At 34.4% G+C, this 27,360-nt stretch overlaps 1 protein-coding gene across 10 annotated transcripts in view; it reads left to right on the plus strand.

The window, feature by feature from the left end:
- Positions 1-27,360, plus strand: part of POT1 (protection of telomeres 1) — a 94,659-nt gene that overhangs the window by 59,179 nt on the left and 8,120 nt on the right. For 9 of the 10 annotated variants that reach the window (XM_013985634.3, XM_085004735.1, XM_085004733.1 and 6 more), the window contains 7 exon segments: positions 3,843-3,998; positions 9,853-10,022; positions 11,516-11,604; positions 15,815-15,871; positions 17,688-17,844; positions 19,653-19,858; positions 23,732-23,867. In XM_013985634.3, coding sequence (XP_013841088.2) covers positions 3,843-3,998; positions 9,853-10,022; positions 11,516-11,604; positions 15,815-15,871; positions 17,688-17,844; positions 19,653-19,858; positions 23,732-23,867 — 971 coding nt within the window. 10 annotated transcript variants of the gene reach the window in all.

Consider the following 27,360-nt stretch of genomic DNA (forward strand, 5'->3'; position numbering starts at 1 on the left):
ATATTTTACTCAATTTATCTATAGGAAGTCAAACTTTGAGTGATCTTTTTTTCTGAAATTGATTTTTCTATCCCAAACCAAAAATAATTTTTTAAATTTTGTTTTAAAAACAAAAAGAGCCAGACCTTATTCCAAATGAGGTCTGATCAGCAAGGAATATCATACAATTATTTCCCATCTCAACTTAGATATGACACTAATACTGGTTCCTTTATTAGTAACTATAGTACATTCATTTAAATTATTCTAGTAGACATGTTACATCAATAGCTTGCATTAAAATCATGATTTAATATCTCTCTAGACCTACTAACATTAATCCACAATTTTCCCTATTCTTTTTACACAGAATAGAGAAAACTTAGACTTCTGAAAATTAAACTCTTAAGTTGGATTTCCTTTAAGTACTTATACTTTTTGAATATTCATAGCTTTAGTGTTTTGTTTGTTATTTGTTAGAAGTCGTTGGTAGCCAGAGTTGGTAGATAGTTTACGTATCTAATCTATAATCTGGTTTGGAAATTTAAACAAACAAACAAACAAACAAAAAACACATAAACCAGAAAATTATGTTAAAAGCAGTCTTCTGATTTTACAGCTTAATTTTTTGTATGAAAAAAAGCAGAATGCTTCTAATCTAAGACTGAATCTCAGAAATTATCCAGTTAATGCTAAAGAAATAAATCACTATTATCCTAATTTTTTAAATCATCCTAATTTTACTATGCATAGTTATATACAGAAGACCCTATTTTAATACATGGGAGTTTCTGTCAAGACATTTTTGGTTCATACTGCCTCCAAGACCTTGAGAAAAACCCTTCCTTGCCTTTCACTAGCTTCTGGTGGTTGTTGGCAATCCTTGGCATTCTTTGGCTTCACTTCAATCTCTATCTCTTGTTGTCAAATGGCCTTTTTCTCTTTGTGTCTTGAAGTCCAGATTTTCCTTTTCTTGTAAGGATACTAGTCACTGGACTGAAGGCCCATCTTAATCCACCGTGACCTTATCTTCAGAGACACTATTTCCAATTCACACTCACAAGCCCCAGATAGACATGAATTGAGTGGGGGGCGCTACCTCAACCATTTTATTGTTGTTTTTTAGTCATATGGAAGTATGGCATAGTTTACTTTAACCTGCATTCTGTTGTTGCATTTAGTAGGTTGACTTAAAGATTTATCATTTTACATATGTGCTCATAGAGCTGTTAAGATAAATTGCTAGAAATAGAGTTGATGATTCAATAGTATGTGCATTTGAAATTTTGATAGCTTTTGCTAGATTACCCTCCATAGAGTTTAATGCTCTTTTAGCAAACTCCTAGGCATGTATGAAAATACTTGTTTCCTAATAGTAAAGTATTTAAGGATTGTTATGTATAGTTAATGGTTTTTATTAAATAGAAAAAAATTAAAATTGTTAAGTTTGAAGGTTTGGAAAACAAAGTTTCGTTATTCTGATTTTTAAAAAGACAAAGAAAAGAATTTTTAAATTGGGAATGATACAAAGATACATTTACATAAATGGAATGTGTGTGTGTGTGTGTGTATATATATATATACACACACACACATATATATATATATAATCCAGCACAGTTTATTTTTAAAAATCAGAATGGTTTGATTTCAGGAAAATTATATTTATGTTCATGAATGGTAAAAATATTTACGAAAATGTTTAGCAAAACAAAATTAAAAGTGTACCTCCTTAACATAGTGACAGTTTCTGTTGAAGGTAAACAAACAAATGTCTAGTGTTGGGATTCTGGAGTCAATAATGACAGCTGTATGATGCTGTATGATGTTCAGGAAATTCACTAAGAAAAAGAAGTAAGAGATTTAACTCTTCTTAAAAAATGGCCAGTACTGGAGTTCCTGTCGTGGTGCAGTGGTTAACGAATCCGACTAGGAACCATGAGATTGCGGGTTCGGTCCCTGGCCTTGCTCAGTGGGTTAAGGATCCGGTGTTGCCATGAGCTGTGGTGTAGGTCACAGACGTGGCTCGGGTCCTGTGTTGCTGTGGCTCTGGTATAGGCTAGCGGCTACAGCTCTGATTCGACCCCTCACCTGGGAACCTCCATATGCCGCGGGAGCAGCCCTAGACAAGGCAAAAAAGACCAAAAAAAAAAAAAAAAAAGGTCAGTAGTACTGACAGCATTACAAAAGCCCCAACAGTTAACTGAATAGCTAATTGGATTTTTAAAATTATTCTGTGAGGTAACCAGTTTAAAATATTAGTTAAATATGACTTTCCTACACCTCTGAACTAAATAGAACATGTAATTGAACAAAAGATCTTTGAAAGTCTTAATGACTATAAAGCAAGAGTTCATGAAGGAAGTATCTGAACTTCTGTGAAGAAAACTACAAAACTTTACTGAGGAGCATAAAAGAAAACGAATAATTAAAAAAAGTTTATTCTTTCCTAAAATGTTTTTAAATAAAATGCAGTTTTAATTAAAGCTATATTATTTTCTAAATTGACTGTAATTCTAAAGTTTTTTAGAAACATTAAATGATTAAGAACAAAGCCAGAAAGGCTTGAGAAAGAAAACTAAATGGAACCTCCATATCAGATATTAAAATATTATGAAATTAGATAATACTGATCAATGGAAAAGATTAGGAATGTCAAAAATAGTCTTATATATATATAATAATTAAATATACTGTAAAATAATATCATATTTCAGATTGGTAAAGAAAGATTGTTAAATGGTTATTGTTATCTATTTGGAAAAAAATAATTAGATCTGCATATAATCAAACTCCTAACAGATTGAGTTTTGATACAAAATTACAAAAGTTCCAGAATTTCAAAACAAAGTCTGACTTACACTCTACTCTCTCAACTCCTGCTCCAAAAGACTCATGGATTGGTCTGGTAGAGTCATTTTATTTTATTTACTTTTGGCTATATCCTCTGCATGTGGAAGTTCCTGGGCCAGGACCCAGACCCACACCACGGCAGTGATCCAAGCCACAGCAGTGAGAACGACAGACCCTTAACAGGCTAGGCTACTTGTAAAGTCATTTTAGAGTCTCAAAACTAGTATATACAAAATGAAAGACCAAATTCCAAGTGAGGAAAAACACGTATGACATACTGTTACTACTCCCAAAGTGATTGTCTGATTCTTTAAATAATTTAGGAAACCGAGTGAGTGACACAAACTCATGATTGTTTATTTAAAACGTAGCACTGTCACCAACATTATTCAGTACTTCCCCTGTAATCTGACACTAGCAGACATTTTTTTTTTCAAGTGTCCAGTGGCCATCTGTATGTCTTCTTTAGAGAAATGTCTGTTTAGGTCTTCTACCCATTTTTGACTGGGTTGTTTGGAAAACACCACATTTATAGTGTAGCACAGCCTGGACCTCCTCTCTTCCAACCTTAGCACAGCACAGGCTAATTACTATCTTAAAGATGAAATACTGTGAAGACACTGAAAATCCTATTTTAGAAGAATATTTAAATTGATCAAAAAAGTGTCCAATAATAAACTAAGAAATGAAAAGCAGAACATAATGCCAGTTTAGTAAAAAGAATAAAAGATGTAAATATACAGAAGAAAAAGATAAAAGTAAATTCAATATGTTAATATTTTTTCTAAGCTTGCTCATAGAAGTTTGACTATTTTTCCTTATATTTTATTCATTTCCTATGTGTACATGGTCCTTTTGCAATCAGGAATGAATATACATCATATTTAAAGTTTAGAAGATATTTGGGGGAGTACATTTATTGCTTTTAAATTATATTACCAGTAAATTAAGCTTCTTTAGCACCCACAGTTTTACAAAAAAATCATAAACTTTGCTGCCCTCTTATGCAGGTATGGGATGGCACCAAGACTCCGTTCCCATCTTGGAGAGTCTTAATACAGGACCTTGTTTTTGAAGGTGATTTAGACCACATCCATCGGCTGCAGAATCTGACAATAGACATTTTAGTCTATGATAACCATGTTCAAGTGGCCAAATCTCTGAAGGTGATGTTGAGTGGCAAGCGTGTTTGCTCTTTTGTATTTTTATACATTTTAGGATAAATCATGTGTTAGATGATATTTGAAGTCTAGAAATTAACTCCAAATTTTAATTTTTCTTTTGATTTGTGAAATGTGTATTTGAAATATGTAATTAGAAGATATATGAAGTTAAAATGTTATTTTTTCTTATGATTTTTAAAATGTGTATTTGAAATACATTATTAGAAGATAAATTATAATGCTTGAACATTTTTTAAATCAAAGAGTGTTTCCTGAATATCTTAAAGCTGTGCCCAATTTCACTATGGAAGTAAGAAGGAAAAATTTATTCTTCAAGATATACTGCTTTAAAATGACAAAAGATGTGGAGTTCCCTGATGGCATTGCCACTGTTGTGGCCGGGATTTAATCCCTGACCTCAGAACTTACACATTCCATGGGTGTGACCAAATAAATAAATATGTAAAGTGACAAAGGATGTATAAAATACTTGTAAACCTAAATGATAAGCTTTGTTAACTGGGTTGATAAAATCCAGTCTATGACTTTGTACTCGTTAGTTTCAAAAATTGTTAATCCAAGTCTAAAATATAAATTGTGTGTGTCTGTGTGTACCATACAGTTTATTAGAATATGCTCACTATTTTTGATATATAGTTTTCTAGGTAAAAGTACACTGTTTAGTTATGGCACTTCTTGCTTATTAATAACATCTTAAGGAATGTTTTTCTTCGTTTTACTCTATCTTATTAAATATATATGCTGGAGTTCCTGTCGTGGCGCAGTGGTTAACGAATCCGACTAGGAACCATGAAGCTGCGGGTTCGGTCCCTGGCCTTGCTCAGTGGGTTAAGGATCTGGAATTGCCGTGATCCGGAATTGCCGTGGCTTGGATCCCGTGTAGCTGTGGCTGTGGCTTAGCCTGGCAGCTACAGCTCCAATTGGACCCCTAGCCTGGGAACCTCCATATGCCACAGGAGCTGCTCAAGAAAAGGCAAAAAGACAAAAAAAAAAAAAAAAAATATATATATATATATATATATATATATAGGCTAAAAGTATCTTTCTAGCAAAGAATGATGCAATAATAACATTACTAATAGTAAAATTTGTTAAGCACTTCATATTTATTTAGCATTGTGTCTCACAATAGGTATTATAATCATTTCTGTTTTACAAGTGAGAAAACTGAGGCACTGAGAGGTTAAGTCCAAGATTTCACAGCCACTAACCCTGTGTTTGAATGTGTAACGTCTATTTCCGGAGCCTGCCCTCTTAAGCAGTATGAAGAAATGATTTTCTTTATTGTAAATAGCTTCCATCCTACTTTTAGGGAGTTATACAGCCTACTTAATGGAAGAAAACAGGAAAAGCAAATTGTAATTTTTTTAGATCTGAATTTTAGTGCCCCTTTTCCTTTGTAAATAAATGTTCTTAAAGGATGAAATATTACCACTTTCACACTGTGTTACAAATAATCCCATTCACCTCAGTAAAATGGGTTAAAGTCCAGGTCCAAAAAGGTGATAACTACACTCTGTTGGTCCTTTATGACCATGTTCATACCTTTCATATCAGAGAAGATTGTTGAAGATGCGGTTTTGATGCTTTTCCCTGATTTTATCTGCATTGATTAGCTTATTTCAGAGATAAGTATAATGATAAAGCCAATTCTAAAGTCTTTTTACTTATTTATTTATTTTTTTTGTCTTTTGTCTTTTTAGGGCCGCACCCGCAGCATATGGAGGTTCCCAGGCTAGGGAGTCGAGTCAGAGCTGTAGCTGCCGGCCTACGCCAGAGCCACAGCAACGCGGGATCCGAGCTGTGTCTGCGACCTACACCACAGTTCATGGCAACACCGGATCCTTAACCCACTGAGCAAGGCCAGGGATCAAACCCACAACCTCATGGTTCCTAGTCAGATTGCGTTTCTGCTGCACCACAATGGAAACTCTAAAGTCTTTTTAAAATACAGATAGTTTTTTTGCAAATGAAAAAAATTTACATTGGCCACACCCTTGCATGCAAAAGTTCCCAGCCAGGAACTGAACCCACACCACAGCAGCAACCCAAGCCACTTTGGTGACAAGGCTAGATCCTTAACCCACTGCACCACAGAACTCCCCTATGCTACTTAGATAGTTTGGTCTTTCTGTCCCCCTCTATTGTCCTGATTTTTTTGTCCAAGTCCTGTGCACCACCCTCCACAGTGCTTTCCATATAGTAAGGGTGAAATAAGTTATATCTGCTTGTGAATGAATGAATCCATGAATGCTGTGAATTTTTTTCAGATTTATTTTCATCTCCTTTTTGTCTGCTTTATCTCACCCACTAGAGGGTGCCATGAGCACATATAATTAAGAAAATGTAGAGCAATTAAATTTTCTCTAAAGATATCATGACATATTTATCTGCAATGCAATAGCATAAGAAGGATTTTATCTGTTTATAAGTAATATAACAGTAGGTTTTTATTTAATTAATGCACGTTGATAGAACATTTTACTTGTTTTGAGGCATCCTCTATACCAAACATTTTGCAGTAAGTTAAAAAATCTCCAGAGTTGGATGATATTGATACCAGTGAATTCTAATCAACACTCAAAGGTGACTGCTTCAAATGGGGTTTTGGTTTTGGTTTTTTTGGCCCACACCCATGGGATGTGGAAGTTACCAGGCCAGAGATTAAATCTGCCCCACAGCAGCAACCCGAGCTACTGCAGTGATAGTGCTGGATCCTTAACCTGCTAAACCACAAGGGAACTCCTAAAATGGTATGTTTATTTTGTTTTATTTCATTTTATTTTGCTTTGCTTTTTAAGGCTGCACTAGCACCTGTGGCATATGGAAGTTCCCAGGCTACGGGTCCTATCAGAGTTGCAGCTGCTGGGCTACACCACAGCCACAGCAACAAAGGATCCAGTCCACATCTGTGACCTACACCACAGCTCACAGCAACGCTAGATCCTTAACCCACTGAGTGAGGCCAGGGATTGAACCTGCATCCTCATGGTTACTGGTCAAGTTCGTTACCCCCTGAGCCACAATGGGAACTCCTTGTATATTTATTTAAAATTCATATTTAATGAAATGTATGGAATGTTTTTGTTGTATAGAAACAAGAAACAGTGTGGTTTTTATTTAATAAAGAGAACAGTTAAGGCCATTATAAAGTACAGTGTAATTGAATTCTATATATATTTTACAGCTAAAGTTATCCTTAACATTTTGCCTAAAACCTACTTTTTAAATAAGTTGTCTCATTCCCTAAATATTTTGCGTGCACACACACACACACCTTTCAAACCTTTTGTCTGCAGATGAAAGCAGTATATTTTCAATCCCAGACTTATTCTGATACAATCTTACAGTAATTATAAAACATACATAGTTATATTTGGCATTCAGCAACCCAAGAAGCATAGTTTGATTATTTTCAGACATACGCAGGTCATTAAAAATATTAAACCTTGGAGTTCCCGTTGTGGCTCAATGGTTAATGAACCCGACTAGTAAACATGAGGTTGCGGGTTTGATCCCTGGACTCACTCAGTGGGTTAAGGATCCAGCATTGCCATGAGCTGTGGTGTAGGTTGCAGACGTGACTCGGATCCCAGGTTGCTATGGCTGTGGCCTAGGCCAGCAGCTACAGCTCCAATTCAGCCCCTAGCCTGGGAACCTCCATATGCCTTGATGCAGCCCTAAAAAGACACACACCAAAAATATTAAACCTAAAGGAAATTTTTGGAAATTTATAAGGAAGGAGTATTTAAATTATTTCTAAAGTAACGGTGATTTCTTAATAGCCAATGTCCTTTGCTTTATTTTTATTGTTTCTGTATTAAAATGGGCTTTAATAACAATTTTTTAAAGAGATGTTTTATAGTGTTTGGGTTATGACTCACTTATATTTTTAGAATCTTATCACATTATTGACAAGACTGTTTGTCTTGTATATATTTGTCTATTATAATAGAGCATCTGGCTCATTTTATAGTATATTTAGCAAGCTTTAAAAAATAGTACAATGCTGCCTCCAGAAGGAATTTCTGGAAATAACAGTTTGTCATCTTTATAGCCTATGTATATAAATAAATTTTCTCTTTGTCTTTAAAACATAATTTTGTTTTATTAGGAATTATAATAGTAAAGAAGATAGTACAACTGACACCTTTTTTTTTTTCTTTTTGTGTTTTCCTTCTCTGACCCTATTTACCCTGCTTCCCTGCAATTCTGTCAGAGGAAGAAGTCAGAGAAAAGACTAAAATGCTTTATATCTTTTTTTTTATTTTAATGATTTTTATTTTTTCCATCATAGCCAGTTTACAGTGTTCTGTCAGTTTACCTCCTCTTTGTGAAACCCATGATTGGATGGGAAAAAGACCCTTGAGAATGAACTGGTAGCATCCAGGAATGTGGATTTTCCCCCTCTTTTTTCCCCTCGTTTCTCTCTATCAAATCTAGAGGGTGATGAAGAGAAATACAATGAACTGAAACGACAATAAGCAAAGGGACGAGGTTACTTTACTACCTCATCTTTGTTTATATTCCCCCATGTACAGCTTTTCTGTTACACAGAATCTCACCACTGTTACTCAGCCTTGACCTTGTAGGGAAAAAAGAGAATAGTAGTCCCACAGTCCTCAGTAGTCAGGAGTGCTGCTTTATGCAAATGAGTTAAATTTCCTAGTTGATAACTAACTCCTGTTTTTAATAACCCCTCATAAAAATAAATGTGATTTAGGCTATATGGCTTCCTTCTTTGAGTAGGTGTGACAGTTTCTTTAACAAACTCTCTGCATCTCTTTTTAAGTCTTCTATGTTAAAAGAATATCAAATACTCTGTAATTAAAGATATTTTTAAGACTAAGTTTAGCAAAACATCTAAAATTAACTGTAGGACATTTGGTTCAAAACTGTAATTAGCTTAATTCTATACTTGAACTCATGGAATGTGTCTCACGTTAATGGTATATGGACTCAACGTTATTACACATTTTCTTTCCATAGAACTTATGGAGTAGAGGGAATGTATTACCTTGATATAGTATTGAATACTTGGAATATTTTCTAGTATTCTTATAATGAGAGTGTCTTAGTGATCGTATTTAATTAAATCTTACCTTAAATTAGTTAAAGCAGGTTATTTTCAGAAACCTTAATTGAATAGATTTCTTAATTATATAGAGGGCTCAGATGTGATTTAGGTAATAGGTATCTTAACTACTGTATTTTACCAATGTTAAGACTCAGTCTTGGAGTTCCCATCATGGCTCAACAGAAACAAATCTGACTAGAAACCATGAGGTTGCAGGTTCGATCACTGGCCTCGCTCAGTGGGTTAAGGATCCAGCATTTCTGTGAGCTGTGGTGTATGTCGCAGATGTGGCTCGGGTCTGATGGTCTGATGTGGCTGTGGCTGTGGTGTAGGCCGGCAGCTCTAGGTCCAATTGGACCCCTAGCCTGGGAACCTCCATACGCCACAGGTGCAGCCCTAAAATGCCAAAAAAAAAACCTCAATCTTATTCCACATTTTAATATCTCTAAAATGGAAATGTCTTTACATTTGAAAAATATGCATGCAAACATGCAAAAACATATCTATACGTGCATATATCTGTATACCTACACATCTACACCACACGCATATGTGCCTGCACACACATCACACATGTTTTGGTTTAGTGTCCTACAGCTGATATTGAGTGCACACCAGTATAACATATACTAGTATCCTTTCTTATGGGTTAACACTCCTAGTTATTGGTCTGTGTCCCATATTGGCTTTTAAGTATTGTGACTATGAGAAATTATTGATTTTTCTCAATTTTCTAAATAATACATAATCTATTTTTAGGTTGGAAGCTTTCTTAGAATTTATAGCCTCCATACAAAGCTCCAGTCAGTCAATTCAGAGAACACGGCAACATTTTTAGCCCTGGAGTTTCATCTTCATGGAGGTACCAGTTATGGTCGGGGAATCAGAGTCCTGCCAGAAAGTAACTCTGACGTGGATCAACTGAAAAAGTAAGCATATTAGATACTATTTAGACATTTTAAATAAGGTATTTAGCTGATTTCTAACATAATAATGTTCTGAGGTGGGTTCCTTATAATTCGTTCCCAGAGCCTGTTATGCTATTATCAATTTTTTGTTTGTTTGTTTTGGCTGCACCCAGGGCATATAGAAGTTCCTGGGCCAAGGGCTGAAATCTGCGCCATGGCAGTGGCTTAAGCCACTGCAATGACAATGCCAGATCCTTAACCCCCCTGCCCTACAAGAAAACTCCCCCAGTATCCTTTTTATTTTTTTTTTAAATAGATAACCTGAATGTAACAAATCAAGTATTATAGATTCAAATAACCAAATAGTTACAGAGCTAGGTTTCTAGTCCAAGTTTTCCAACATTTACTAGGCTCTTACATCTACTCTTTGCACTTAATGTTCTTCTACCCTTTGTGCATCTTCTCCAAGTACAGCAACAAAGAGCGGAAACTGGAGCTTAGCTAAAGTTTGGAAAACTTAGTATATGTATCTAGGATACCAAACATACTTGATCCTCCATGAAAATACTGCCTTTTGTAAGGGCATGGAACTGATAAAATAGATAGCAGAAATGTTTCAGGGTATCATATTTTTAGAACTTCTAGTGTGCCCAGAAAGTGAACAGTACCTTAAATCCTGCTGTACGTGGTTTCATTTTCCCTGAAGTATTCCTATTAGTCATTGTGTGCAAAAAGTCTTAGACCAGTATTCCAGAAAAATAAAAATAATTCTTCTGCATATCTTCCAAGAGATATAAAATACCTTGTTTAATAAATTGAAATGCTGTAACTATTTTCTAAGTTTTAGTATATTGGAAACAGTGTGATTTTGATATCATTTCAATTAGCTGTTTTAATAATTTCCTATTGGTTTCCCTACTTTAGTCCTCATATGTAGTATATAGCAGCATAATATTTCCTTCCTTGAGTCTAGAGTGAGATTGTTCTGACCTAGCATGTCATCTACTAAATACACAGCTTGTTTGCAGTATTACGTCATCCCACTGTTCCACTTGTGTTTTTCCAGACTTAGTTTTTTTTAAATTTGAGGGTCTCTTAGAACCCCCTGATAAATTGATAAAAGCTATGGGCTTATTGAAGAATGCACACACACACAGAATTTTTAATGTAATATCAGTAAGCTCTTGGTTTCTATGGGTAGAAATTTTTTAATTTTTTTTATTTGAGGGTCTCTTAGAACCCCCTGATAAATTGATAAGAGCTATGGGCTTATTGAAGAATGCACACACACACAGAATTTTTAATGTAATATCAGTAAGCTCTTTTTTTAAATTTGAGGGTCTCTTAGAACCCCCTGATAAATTGATAAAAGCTATGGGCTTATTGAAGAATGCACACACACACAGAATTTTTAATGTAATATCAGTAAGCTCTTGGTTTCTATGGGTAGAGCTAAACTGACCATTATTTGACTTTGTCTTATGCAATTTAAAATTGTATTCTTTCAATTATAGGGTTTTAGAGTCTGCAGATTTACCAGCCAGTCAGTGCTTAGATGGTATATGTCAATCACAACAAGAGGACACCTTTTCAAATATTTCAAGTAAGGACAATTTTTTTAATTTATTAATAAACTGTAGTTGATTTTCCAACATGGCATAAGTTTCAGGTGTACAAATTCAGATTCTTTTCTGTTATAGGTTATTAACAAGATATTGAATATAGTTCCATGTGCTATACTATAAATCTTTGTTGTTTACCTATTATTTATATGGTGAGTGTATCTATTAATCCCATACTTCTAATAAGTAAGGACAATTTTTAGTGTTGCCAGTTTAGTTTCTGGTGAGTAAAATAGCTTTATCAACATAAATTCTCTTTCTTTCTTTCTTTTTTTTTTTGCTTTTGAGTGCCGCACCTAGAGCATGTGGAAGTTGCCAGGCTAGGAGACAAATCAGAGCTGCAGCAGCCGGCCGGCACCACAGTCATAGTCACGCCAGATCCAAGCCGCATCTGCGACCTACACCACAGCTTACAGCAACTCTGGATCCTTAACCCACTGAGTGAGGCCAGGGATCAATCCTGCATCCTCATGCATATTGTGCATGTTAGTTGGGTTCTTTACCACTGAGCCACAGGAACTCCCTGCTTCTTACTTTCTAAAAGTATCAAACGTGGTTTTTGCTGCGTTAGTTCAAGTAACCCCAGTGGTTTTTGATCATTCATAGCTTAGCATTCCCAGCCTTTATTGAGTTAATCAAGTACCTGATTACAAAATACTGACAATTTGTTGTGTATTTATATTACTGCCTACCTGAATAGGTTACTATTCAAATCTAAATTTTAAAATACTCAATGTATAAACTTTGTTTCCTTAGCACTCTTGTCTTATTATTTGCTTGTATATTCTGAGACAGAATTTATGTCATGCTTCTATCCTCTATTTTTTTTTTTTTTTTACAACCTAGCTCCTTCTCTACTATGATCCATTTTGTGAGGATTTACTCACTTTCTCTACTGATATGATAAACACTAAAATTAACATATGTGGCTTGATAATCCTAACAGGCATGCTTAATCCTAACAGCATTCCTCTGAGGTTGATATTATTCTTCCCTTTCACAGAAAGGAAACTGAAGCTTTGATGGAAGTCATCTACTTTGCCCAGGGTCACTTAGCCACCTGATGGCAAAGTGAGTCAGATTCAACTGCAGGCTATTTGATATTTTATACATGTTTAGTTCTTCATTTTCTCCACCTTAAAATTCTTCTTATTTCCTGTCACCTTGGTGATTGCATTTAACCTGATCTGTGATTAGTTGAACTACCATTAGGAGGCAAATTTACTTCAACTGACAATCATTTGAAGAGAGTATAATATGTAATTATACTTTCTGAAATGTCTTTTCTCCTTTCAAAAGGTTTTTCTAATTATTTTTAAATTATAAAAGTAGTATATGTGACAATATCAAGCTACATAGCTTTCCCATGCCTTTATGCCCACTCACTGAGGTAAAATTAACCATTTTCTGTGATTCCTTCAACACCTTCATGTTAATACAAATATGTATACTCTGCATAAACAGATACAACTTTTCCCTCTGTTTAAAATTTTTACAAAAATAAGACCATATTATACAAATTGCTTTCTTTGATAATATACCATAGACCTCTTTCTGGGGTAATTCATATAGCTCAAACTAATTCTTTTAATAGTTGCATTATATTTTATAATATGAATCTAACGTTATTAACTCAGCCATTTTCCATTTGATAGACATTGTTTCTTTCCAGTTTTTTGCTCTTACAAATGTTTAATAAACACTCTTGAACAATCTTATACTTCCATGCTTTTGTTTCTCTAAAATAAACTCCTAAAGGTAGGTTTGAAGGATCAAAGTATAAGCACATCTTTTATTTTCATAGATGATGCCAGATTATATGCCAAAACATCATAGGATTCATATGCAAATAACAGTGTGGAAGAATGTTCTTTCCTCACACTCTCAGTGGTACTGGCCACTAGTAATGTATGTAATTTTTGACAGTTTATTAGGTATAAGGTGATATCTTATTTAGTTTCCCTGAGTACTTGGAAACTTAAAAATCTTATTATATATTTATTGGCCCTTATTACCCCTTTTTCTTTGAATTATCTATTCTTATCCTTTACTGGATTTTCTGTTGGGCTCTTTGTCTTTTTTCTTAGCAGTTTGTGGGAGACTGTTGCATATATTTTGCACATATGTTCTCTTATTTTCTTATTTGACTACTTTTAAGGTTTTGCCATTGTTTTTGCTTCTTGCAAACTGGCAGATAGTAAGTAATCAGATTCATTGAAATTTTACTTTGCCGGCTTAAGATGTCCATTCAGGTCCTCTTGCCATTGATTCTTATGCTACTTATTAGCAGTGTTGAGGAAGGAGTGTTAATGCATATGCTTGTATATGATGCCACAATAAATATAAAACTATAATACAATATTATGTTGAATTGAATGTAGTAAGCTAAAGTAATTGCAAAATATGGATACATTTTTGTTTTAAATTCTTCACTTTAAAGAGCATTATTAATAAAACTTATGGCTGTGTTCACAACTTTTGCTGTTTTGTCAAATTAAAATCATATTTTATGGTTTTCATCGAATCATCCTATTAAATTTAGTAAATTTATTATTTCATCTGCCTGTCACTTTACTTCCTTCACAATGTATTTTTCAGACAAAAGGAAAAAATTTAAACATAGAGAAAAGTTGAAATAATTGTACTGTCAACACTCTTATATCCACCACCTAGATTTTCTGGTTAACATTTTACTGTCTTTGCTGTGTCATCTTTCTTTCTTTTAATCCATCTTATTTTTTATGCATTTCAGAGTAATTTGCAGACATAAGTATGACTCCTAAACACTTGAATGAATGAACATCATTAACTAGAGTTCAGAATTTGTTTAGAATTCTTTTTTATGCTTGAGGTAAATTATATTCAATGAAGTGGGCAACTTAAGTATAATTGTATGATTTGGGGCTAATACATAAGCCTCCATAACCTAAATCCCTCTTAAAATTAGGACCATGACCTTTCTCAGAAAGTTCACTCATGATCTTTCCTAGTCAATTCTTGGCCCCAACCCCACCCCACAAATTCCTCTTTTTTTCCCCACTGTAGATTAGCTATGCCTGTTCTAGAACTTCAAATAAATAGAATAATATATTATGTACTCTTGTACATACTACTTGTTTTCGAGATTCATCACATTGCACATATCACTATTTATTCTTTTTTAATGCTTTGTAGTATAGTATAGCATAGACATTTTTTAAGATAAAAATTTCTAGTTGGAGCACTGTTTTTTTAAGATGGCTTTGATGTCTTTGTCAAAAATCAAATGAGTATAAATGTGGATTTACTTCTGTGCTTTCTGTTCAATACTTAGTGGTATGGTATGACTTATTTTTTTCCCTCATACTAATTTCCCAGTTGTTGCAGAACCATTTGTTGAAAAGAGTTTTGTTTTCCCTTTGATTTGCTTTGCTGCCTTTATCAAAAATCAAATGACCCTGTCAATGTGGATTTATTTCTGGACTTTCTATTTAATTCTATTAATATTGTTTATCAGTCTTTATGTCAGTATCATATTCTCTTGATTACTATAGCTTTTTAGTAGGTCTTGAAGTCATATAGTATGAGTCCAATTTTGTTCTTTCTTTAAGATTATCTTCCATATTCTCTATTCTTTGCATTTCCGCTTAAGGGTTAGAAGTTAGAATCTGCTTGTCTCTTTCTATAATAAAGCCTCTGCAATTTTCATTAGGATTGTACTGAGTCTACAGATCTATTTGGGGAGAATATTTATTCTTTTTTTTTTTTTTTTTATTGCCTTTTTGCCATTTCCAGGGCCGCTGCCGTGGCATATGGAGGTTTCCAGGCTAGGGGTTGAATCGGAGCTGTAGCCACCGGCCTACACCAGAACGACAGCAACACGGGACCGAGCCACATCTGCCACCTACACCACAGCTCACGGCAAAGCTGGAACCTTAACGCACTGAGCGAGGCCAGGGATCGAACCCGCAACCTCATGGTTTCTAGTCGGATTCGTTAACCACTGCACCACAACGGGAACTCCAAGAATGTTTATTCTTAACAATATTGAAACTTCTAATCCATGAACAGATGACATGGATTCATAAACAAATTTCACCATTTGTTTAGATTTTCTTCAGTTTCTCTCAGTAATGTTTTGTAGTTTTTAATGCCACATTGAATTTTTAATGGATTTTAAAACTGTAATTCCTTTTTCCTTCCTCATAATAGGCTCTGGATCAGTATCACTGTATGAGGTTGAAAGATGTCAACAGCTGTCAGCTACAAGTAAGACTGTGTTTCATTTTTGAGATACGGGCATAATAGTGAGCTTAATGAAGTCTGTCCTTATACTTACCAACTAATTCATTCCTGTCGAATATTGAGAGCATGTAACACAGGGCAAAAATACATCCTTATTTATCTTTTATTCCTCTACTTCATCCTACCTGGCATAAAATGGAACCAAGTAAAATACATGTTTTTACATTGAATATGTATTTTAAGTCATGTATCTTTAAGGTTTATAAAGCATATTCTGTTCAGTAGTACAATGGGACTTATTTTTTAGTTGAGAATGTAAAATATCTTATATGACATCATGTATTTAGTGGTGTGTCTGCAAAGGAGCTCCTTAAAATGCACCCCGAAACTTTAATGTTAGCAGTGATAGTTAATCTATCAGACACCCACCTTCTATTACTTCAGCTAAGATTAAAAAAAATTAAGAAAATTTTTTAAACACAGACCCATTAAATAAACATTGCTAATATGCTATTATAAAAATATGAGTTTCTCAGTATTGGAGAAGAAGTATATAACTATGAAATGGGGGAGAACTAGAAGAAAGAAGCCTGTGGCATTGTATTAGAATTGGAGGAGTCAGTATGTACTCACGGTTTTAGAGATAGTTACAGAAATGGATATGTGTGTGTTTGCATATATGTATCACTCACATACGTAATCATACATATGCAGGTGTGTAAGGATAGATCTAAACATATGTGCGTATGTTCCCTAGCTCTGTAAATGAAAGGGCATAGAAACAATAGCACTCAGTAAAAATGAGCAATCCTCGTGTATAGATCTTGGTTTATAAATAATATTCCCAATTAAAAGGAATCGGCTCCTTGGAGAAATAGCACATTCCAAGGTTGGGAACAGGAGAATTATAAGACGATTTTGAAACATCTTGTGCCATAAAGCAAAGAAGTGATGGCATGTGTCAAATCTGGTACCGTTTTCTTATCAAAATAAAAAATACTGGTGACGGAAGGGAACTGATTGAATAAAATAAGAATCTGTTAGTCCATGTGGATCATAAATAAAGTTGAATGGAAAGCCCTTATTTAAAATAGAATGGCAGCTAATAAATATGAAAGGAAATTGGGGGGGATCACCATTTTTCAGTCATGATATTAGTAATTTATTTAGCTGTCACTCATCGGTGGATCCTAAACTAGCAGGATCCTAATGTTTAATGAAACTGGGATATTTATACTTTATCAAATACTTTCTTATTAGTTATAAAGGGGGAAATAATAAATTTATAGTGTAGAAGCCTGCTGAACATCACCTTAATCAGCTGAGCAGAGTTAATATCCCTAGGAATGCAAACACCGATAGCTTGTGCCTCTTGATATGATGCCCTGAGAAGGCCACAATATCACTTATATGGTAGCATTCATACCAAAAAAAAAAAATGCTAAATAAGAGTCTTGTGGAACTATTTGGAGAAATTTGAATGTCTGTTGATTCAGCGATATTACATCAATGTTAAATATGCTGCTGTTGAAAATTGCACTGTAATGTGTTAATGAAATTTTTTATTCTTGTGAAATATACACTGAAGTACTTAAGGACAAAAGGACATAATGTCTGGAAATTATTATCAAGTGATTCATATGTGAATCATGTATCTTTAAGGTTTATGTGTATATGGAGAGACAGAGACAATGACAAATGTGTTAAAACATTCCAAGGTTGACAATTAATACAACTTAAGTAGATTTGATTGTGTATGTTTGTTTCAGGGGTATTCACATCATGAATATACTTATATCTGGGTTAGAGTTCTCCAACTTAATCTAAAACTTCTTTATAGTACTTACAGATCATCAATATTTGGAGAAAACCCCACTGTGTGCTATTTTGAAACAAAAAGCTCCTCAACAGTATCGTGTCCGAGCAAAATTAAGGTCATATAAGCCCAGAAGACTCTTTCAGTCTGTTAAACTCTATTGTCCGAAGTGTCATTCACTGTAAGTATTTTCTGTTACTTGTAACAGGTTTCATTTCATAAAATTTGTGTATTTATATTTTCTTAGGTATCAGTTTAAGCACTGGCAGTGAATAAATTATAATTTTAATGTATTGAAAGTAATGTTTTTAAGAGAAAACACTAATTCTTAGAAAGTAAATCCTTCTGATATTTCTTAGTAATAATAAATAAAAGTAGATGGGGTTTGCAGATCTGAAATTCAGTTTAGTAGCTCTGATAAATGCAAACTGAAAACATTTGGAGAGACTTTTTCATTTGTCACAAAAAATCTTGAAAGTAAACCATTATTAACTAAAATTTTTCAATAGAAGAGATTTCTGGTTAGTTGAAATTTCTAGTTAAGCAATATAAAAAGCTGTGTTGGAAATATTTCTGTCCTGCTTAATAGCTGCAATATAGTGAACATATTTGAAACTTTTGTTGGTAATGGAGGATTTCGCAGTTCCTCGTTGTCTTTATTCTCAACATCAGTTATTATATAAGTAAATAAATTATAAGACATTAGAATGAGTATGTACTTATTAGCTCAAGACATATTCTCAAAATCATCTATAATCCTTTCTCCTCTTTTTTATGCAGTTTGACTCTCTGCCCTCTCTGTATATAATATGTAAATGTACAAACATCTCCATTATATTTGTGTGTACATTGTGTGTGTGCTGAATGCACTAATATACACATAGTTTCCCCTCAAAATATAATACTGTTTGTGGAGATTTTTGACCATCAAATCTATAAAATGGGAGACCAGAGTTCCCGAGATGGCTCGGTGGTTAACCAACCTAACTAGCATCCCTGAAGACACGAGTTCAATCCCTGGCCTGGCTCAGTGAGTTAAAGATCTATCATTGCCATGAGCTGTGCATAGGTTGCAGACACAGCTGGGCTCTCGCTTTGCTGTGACTGTGGCATAGGCTGGCAGCTACAGCTGATTGGATCCCTAGCCTGGGAACCTCCATATGCTGCGGATGTGGCCATAAAAAGACAAAATAAATAAATAAATAAATACATAAATATAATGGGGGACCATCTTCTGTCCATTTGGGCTTGAAATGGTAGTTGGAATTAAAATATAAGTACAGATTTTAGATGGTTCTTAAAGTATTGTAAAATTATACTTGGTAAAATTCTGTAAAATCATATAGCTTTGCCAAACAATATTACCCTCTATGATCATTTTTTTAACAAATAAGGAAATCATCTCAGAAAGATTAAGAGGTTTTATCTAAAATTACAAAGCTGATTGGTGACAGAACCAGAACAAGGAGATATAGACCTTTCGATTCCAGTTATGCCATATCTACTGTATTGTACTTTGCCACATTACTTTTAAAAAATATTGTTCTAGAGTAAAAGGAATCAAAAGGAATGTTGGTTTGTAGAGTAGGTATCATGTAAAAGTGAGATTACTTAAGTGGTAAGTAGATATTTAGCTGGAGGAAAGATGGGGACCCCCTGCTGGGAAGTTTAGCATCCTTCCAGGGAGAACAGTTTGGTGCTAGAAATAATTATAAGTAACCTTTTTGTATCACACAGTTAGGCAAGGAAATTGCTGGTGGTTAATGTAATTGTGATATAGATCTAACTAGAGATATGAAATATCATCAAATATCTTTCTATTGAATAAGAGTCATTTAATGTGCAAAGTGAGTTTATATCCATATTTTAAAAATAAGTAGCTGGCTTATAAGCATGTAAACAAATTTTTTTTATTGGATAACTTGCTAAGTTTGACTTTCCAAGCTTATACCAGTTGTTTTTGTCTTATTTTATTGTCGATGATTGTAGGCAAGAAGTTCCACATGAGGGCGATTTGGATATAATTTTGCAAGAGGGTGCAAACAAAACCCCAGATACTAAACTACAAAACACATCACTATATGATTCGAAAATCTGGACCACTAAAGATCAAGGAGAACGAAAAGTAGCAATTCATTTCGTGAAAAACAATGGTATTCTCCCACTGTCAAATGATTGTCTAATTTTGATAGAAGGTATGATATTGAAGTTACGGTTTTATTAGATTACAGCTTTTGCTTATTGATTACCTGATTAATTATTGTTAAATATATTTGGGACAACCTAGGACATATAAAGTCAAAATATTGTTGATTTAAATTTCAAATAATGTCGTGTATATATAACAACTGGATTAAAATGCATACATACATATATATATACACATTTATCTGAATGACATTTTGAAATTATACATTAAACGCAAGTATTTGCATTTGCCCATCTTGCTGGGTTCCTACATGTAATCTTAATGAGATCCAAGGTGGTCATTGAGCTGAATGATATTCAAGAAACTGCTTGTTATGTGCAGTTGCCATTATCTTGGCCTCTGGATGTCACTCTTGTTTCATAAAAATAGAATGAAAATCACCTGTTGATAGTAAATCAAGGACAGGACACTTAAAAGAAGTAGAGATAACTTGACATATTTTAAAGAATGGAACTTCGAGTCAAATTTATTTTTGCATTTCTTTTTTACTTTTGTCTTATTTTCATCTAATATTTTACATTAAGGAAATCTTATTTTCGTTTTGTGAATGAACTTATCTTTTTTTTTTTTTTTTTTGCCTTTTTGCCTTTTCTAGGACTGCTCTTGCAGCATATGGAGGTTCTCAGGCAGGGGCCTAATTGGAGCTATAGCCACCAGCCTACACCAGAGCCACAGCAATGAAGGATCCGAGCCATGTCTTCGACCTACACCATGGTAACGGTAACGCCTGATCCTTAACCCACTGAGCAAGGGCAGGGATCGAACCCGCACCTCATGGTTCCTTGTCGGATTTGTTAACCACGGAGCCACAACAGGAACTCCCTGATCTTTATTCTAGTAAATTACAATTTTTATTACTGACATTTTTCTGTTTATAAAAGTAACACATAATCATTTTAGAAAATAACGTATATGTGGGAATACACGTCTGTAAACACTGGTATTTTTTTTTTTTTTTCGTCTTTTCTAGGGCTGCTCCTGCAGCATATGGAGGTTCCCAGGTGTGGGGTCGAATCGGAGCTGTTTGCTGCCGGCCTACGCCAGAGCCACAGCAACACGGGATCCAAGCCACGTCTGCAACCTACACCACAGCTCACGGCAATGCCAGATCCTTAACCCACTGAGCAAGGCTAAGGATTGAACCCGCAACCTCATAGTTCCTAGTTGGATTCGTTAATCACTGTGCCATGACAGGAACGCCAACACTGGTATTATTTATATGAACATCTCTTGTTTTAATACATTTATAGCATACCGTAATTTCTATATATTCATTTAATCATCCCAGCAATCCTGTGAAGTTAGTACACTTATAAATTGTTTTCTATACATGAGGAAACTGACCACAGAGAAGATAAGTGTCTTTCCCAGTATAGGTAGTAAGTGGTGAAACTGAATTGTTTCCTGCTTTTTGACATAGTAACTGTGATAGACTTTATTTCCCCTGGAATAAAGTATAATTATGGGGGTACAAGGAATTAAAGAATTGTCTCCCAGTTACTTTCCAGTGAAGCCGTCACAGTGTGCCTGTGCTTTAACAGAGTGTGGGATGATCTGTTTCTCTACCCTCATCATAATATACTACTGCTTTAAAAAAAAACTTGGCCACTTTGGGGAGTGACATGTGATACCTTATTCCATTAGCAATATTTTAATCTCTACCTGGAGATAGATATAAAAACAGAAAGACACACAAACATGTGCGCGTGCACATACGGAGTGGGACGGTTTATATGCTCTATCAAGCTTCAGAAGAACTGTCCTTGTAGGGCCGACTTAGAGGATGTCAAATGAGCCTTCAGGGCCTTCTCTGCTGTGTTGCCTCCCACAGGGTTCTGTGTTGCAGCCAACCCAGTTGGCCTTGAGTGTCCAGAGGAGCTTAAAGAAGAACTCCCCTTAACTCCTAATCCTGTCTTTAATTACCAGTCATCCTTCAAACTTTCAGTCTCCTCTCCTCCTGCTCCTCAGCTCCCATCCCTCTCCAGCCACATTTTCTAAATCTAGTACATTTCTCTGTGCCTTTTTGCCATTCCATGGCTATCCTCTTGAGAAATTCTGCTCTAATACATCTTCAAAAGTAAACTCAATAATTCCCTTTATTCAGAAATTCATATGAAATATTTAATGACCACCTACATGCATCAAACACTGATTCATCAGGCAGATTTGAGTGTTTCTTATTACATACTGTATGAATGTCTAGCAGAGCAGGTTTCCTCTTGTATTATGTTTGTGTTACATCTGTCTCTTTATAGATTTATTTCCTTATTAGAATGTTAGCTCCCTAAGGTCAGGATACATGTTATTTTAATCTAGGTACCTGCAGAATCTAGAGTGGTATACCTGGCATGTAACTGGTTCTCAAGTAAATATTTATTGAACTTGTAAGTACATCCGAAGTAATAGCATTTCACTTTACAGACAGAGCTCTTTTTGTAAAGTCAAATAAAAGCATATGTGAAAGCACTTTAAAAGGGTTTCATCAGAATGTAAGCTGTTTTTATTTTGTCATGTTTCTGAGTATTATAACTCTAAGTATAGACTGTGGTTCTAACTGTAGTGCAACATGGCAGAACTGTGGTTTCCAGCTATCACAGAGCTGTGGATAGAGGAGCCGGCAAGCTTGCTGCTCTTACCAAGATATATCCACATTTTTTTTTTTAATAAACACTCCTTCAATTGCTGCAAGCATTGGTTAATTTCTAGAGTTCTGAAAAACTTGAATTCGACCATTTTTGCCAATGTTCTTTTTGCTGTTATAGAAAAGTGTATTTTTGGACATTCTGACTCTGCTATGCCAGAAATGCTTCCCCCTCACAGTTGAATTTTAACATTACAAATTTTACACAAATTTGAGGAAATACACAGAAGTATTTTTATAAATCATATTCTCTTTCCCCAGAGAGGAAGAATTATCAATCTGATTGAAAAGTACACTACACAAGGTACCAGTAGGTTTGAGGTATCATAGACAAAGCTGCCTTCTAATAGTGGTGCACCATTGAGGATACTCTTCCTTCTCAGCCAGCATAATAGTTTCATTTTATTTTGGTTTTTAGGGCCACACCTGTGACATATGGAGTTCACAGGCTAGGGGCTGAATCAGAGCTGCAGCTGCTGGCCTACACCACAGCCACAGCAACGCGGAACCCAAGCCATGTCTGTGACCTGCACCTCAGCTCACAGCAATGCTAGATACTTAACCCCTTGAGTGAGGCCAGGGATCGAACCTGCATTGTCATGGATACTAGTTGGGTTCGTATCCCACTGAGCCACAACGGGAACTCCCAGTATAATAGTTTTAATGCCCACCCTATCATAACATTAGGGTAAGTGTGATGATTTTCATAGGAAAAATGAACGAACAGTGTATGTGAGTTCATATTACATGAACTATTTGCATTTCTATTTAAATTCTGTATTAAACTAAAAAGATTTGTTTCAAACTCAAATTTGCATCGACATTAGTAGTATGTAGAAAATTTAATGATGAGAATCCTCCCATATTTTGGCTCTCACCTTATTTTTTTCTAGATCATTTGAACCAAAGTGTTCCTGGCATAAAGAGGGATTTGTTTGTATAGATTTTAAAAGATGGTTAATATTTTGCAAACCTTATGTCTTGCCCAAGTCTCAGCATTTTTGCTCAGTGGTTTCTTTAATCAATAGGATCCTAAGTTTACAAGTTACTATTTTTAACAATAAATGTAGAAGTATATTAAATTCATCACATTCGTTGTCTTTTTCTGTCAGTCCCTTTAAGTCTTTTACTAGACCTCATGTGTTATGTAATAGTTGCTCGATGCTGCCAACTTCACATTTGTACTAGTTGAAGGGTTTATTTATTCTCTTTTAATAGGAGGTACACTCAGTGAAATCTGTAAACTCTCAAAGAAGTTTCATAGTGTAATTCCTGTGAGATCTGGCCATGACGACCTGGAACTCCTCAACCTTTCAGCACCATTCCTTATACAAGGAAAAATACATCATTATGGGTATGGTTTCAATAATGAGAATTTTTGGAATTTTGTTTTTATTGGTTGTTACTATATATTCAATGAGTAGTTATTGAGTACCAATTTATATGTACTAGGTTTTTTGACATATACCTGTTCTTTGGATCGCATGTATATTGAGTGCCTGCAACGTGCTAGGTCTAAGTCTGCCCCAAAGGCTGATATTCATTTGCTTTCTTTCATAAGAATTTACATACTAGTTCAGAGAAAGTTTCAGAGCCACATTATAGTAAAACTTAAGTGATTGAATTCCAGAATTTTTGTGCCACAAAGTGATAAATTAATTGCCACCGAGAAGTTTGAAGATGTCAGGATATATTAGGAACTAGACACTGATGTATAGGTTTGGAAGGAGGCAGTATGGATAGAATCTCTGTTTTGCCTTGCTGGGGGCATTCACCCTGGAAGTGCTCTGCTTTGCGAAACCTTGGATTGTAGATTACATCTTGTCATACCAACCCGCTCCCGCTTCTACTCCTAAATTCGTAGCTGTGGTACTCATTGTTATAATGTGTAAGTCTTGATTTCAGTTGAAAATTTCATACTGTAATCCTGAAATCTCTGACTGTGATGACTAAAGTCATGGGTTGGCATGCAGAGATTTCCCTGGGTTTTGACCCATAAACAAAATATCATAAACTTTCAGCTAGCATTCTTTCTAGTTAACTAGTGTTGTCACTGAGTTAAATCCCTGGATTGTGGCTATTTTTTACTCTGATGAGCCAAATGTCCTTAATTATCTCTCTCAATGGACTCATGACCTCAGAGTCACCTTCATCAGGTTTATCTAACAAATTAGTTCAAAAATAAAAATCCATCAAATTCTGTTTTTAAATAGGTCAATAGCATCAACTTTTAGCTACAGAAAAAAATCTGAAAAATTACATCATAAACAGTTATGTGCTCCCATTTGGAATTAACAAATTTTAACATTTTTAAACATTTTAAGTATTTTTAAAAAATTAAACTGTACAGAAACAAAAGAAACACCACAGCAGTACCCTCCTTCCCATCCTTTTCAGAAGTAACTGCTTTCCCGTGTAGTCCTTCTCACCAGTGTTTTTATGCTTTTAAGTAAACTTTAAAACAGTACATTATTTTGTGTTTTTTAAATTTATGCAAGCTTGTCTCATACTATGCCTGACCTTTTGCAGTCTGCTTTTTTTTCACTCAGTATTATTTTCAAGATTTATCCATACCGATGAATATAGATTATTCATTTTAGTATTTTATTTAGTATATATTTTATTTCATATGAAATATATCATAATTTTATTAATCCATGTTATATTATTTTCATTTAAAAGGGTGTAAAATGAAGTTCTTATTTATATCTTTTGCATATTTCCTTGGACAATGTCAATTCAGTGGATCCTGACCTACATTATTATTATTTTTAATGCATGACGTGGTGTGGTATGGAGTAAAATTGGAGTGAATCAGAATGAATAACAGAAGTCATTTTGCTTAAGAAGGGTCATATTGTTCCCTAAACTTTTTTTCTGTTGTGTAGATATGTGTGTATACTGGGTCATGATATAAAATGAATTTCTTACTCTTTGAGTTCTTCCTTGAAAATTTGAAAGTTGCTTCTGTAAGGTATTTAACTAAAGTTGGAATTAATGGATCATAAGGTGTGCATATTTTCTGCTTTATTCGAAAATGCCAGATTGTTTTTCCAATGATTATAACATTTTATGGTCCAGTCAGCTGTGTATAAAAATTTATTCCCCCCCCCCCGGATTCTTTTCAACTCTTAGCTCTTGCTATTAATCTAACTTTTGTAATTTTAATAGATTGATGAGGATCAAATAATATCCATGTTTTTGTTTGCATTTCCTAGATGACTGTTGAGCTTAAACAACTCTCATATTTGTTGACTACTTAGGTTTTCTGTTCCATGAATACCATATTCACATTTTTCACCTGTTTTTCTGTTGAATTACTGGTCTCTCTCTTCGCTCTAGTGTGTGTGTTTAGCTGATTGAAAAAGTTCTTTCTATATGAGAGATACTAAACTTGTGTCAGTTATATGCATGTCATCAAACTTATAGTCCACCTTTTTAACTCTGTGGTTTCTTTTGTTTTACAGATTTTTAAAATATTAATATAGTCATATTTACCAAAATATTTGACAAGTTCCTAAAGTTTTTATGAAACTTCACTTAGATTTTTGGATCTGATGCTTTTTTAATAGACTGAAACTAAAATGCTTCAGTTTCTTAGTAGTTATACATCAATTAAGGATTTGTTTCTTCTTGAATCTATATTAAAGAAAATTTTCTAGGAAAGTATTTATTTCATTTATCTTTGAAATTTAAATTTTTGACACAATTATTCATATTATACTTTGTGATGATTTTTAAATTTCCTCTTCACCTTTCTTGAATTCACTTCATGTTATTTGCACCTTTTTTCCCATGGCCTTTTTTGCCAAAGCAACTAGCTTTTATTTTTGTTGGTGTTCTCTACTATTTTATTATGTTTTTTAGCTATTCCTTTACTATCTTTGTGTTTCCTTGGTGTTTATTTTTTCAAATGTTTTTCATTGAATGCTTATTTCAATTCATTAATTTTTTTTCTCGTCTTTTTTTTTTTTTTTTAAGGGTCACACTCTTGGCATATGGAAGTTCCCATGCTAGAGGTCAGATTGGAGATGTAGCTGCCAGCCTACGCCACAGCCATAGGAACGTGGGATCCAAGCCACGTCTGCAACCTACACCACAGCTCATGGCAACGCCAGATCAGTTAACCCACTGAGCAAGGCAAGGGATTGAACCCACATCCTCATGGATACTAGTTGAGTGTGTTACTGCTGAGCCATGATGGGAACTCCTTAATTGATTAATTTTTAGTATATTTTTAAATATTTGTGTGTAAGTCTATAATTTTCCCCTTGAGAAAATAGCTATACCTTTTCCCAAAGATTTGATATGTAGTGTTTTCTTGTGTCTTCTAAGTGTTTTCACGGTTCCCATTATGATTTCTTTGGCCCATGAATTATTTCAGTGCGTATTTTTAAATTTTCACACACATTTTAGGTGCTATGTTTTTGTTTGTATTTTAGTTATATTACTCTTTAACCAAATAGTATGATGCATTTCCTAATGATTCTTTGAGATTTGTTTAGCTTTGCCTTAGTCTAGAATATGTTTGTTTGTATTTTGTATATAGTACATAGATTTTTAGAGTGTATATTCTTTAACAGTGCATTTGGTGTTTAATAGTTATATCTTTTAGACTGGCTTGTTGATTATATCCAAAACTTCTTTTTCCTTTGTAATTTTATCTGTGTAATCCTATTTTAGAGAATGTGCTTAATGCCCTCTATGATTATTGGTTTGTGACTTTTTGTTCTTTCAGTATATTCTGTCAGCTTTATATATTTTGAGGCATTTTTACTTGTTCATTCAGGTTCAGCTGAGTTAATTGTACTGTACATCCTTGTGTAGTGACTTCATCTCTAATCATG

The sequence above is a fragment of the Sus scrofa genome, chromosome 18, assembly GCF_054392235.1.
Source record: "Sus scrofa isolate SSC_HxYL_T2T_F1_AM1 chromosome 18, Sscrofa_HxYL_maternal_Yorkshire_Landrace_v2.0, whole genome shotgun sequence".
Lineage (NCBI taxonomy): Eukaryota > Metazoa > Chordata > Mammalia > Artiodactyla > Suidae > Sus > Sus scrofa.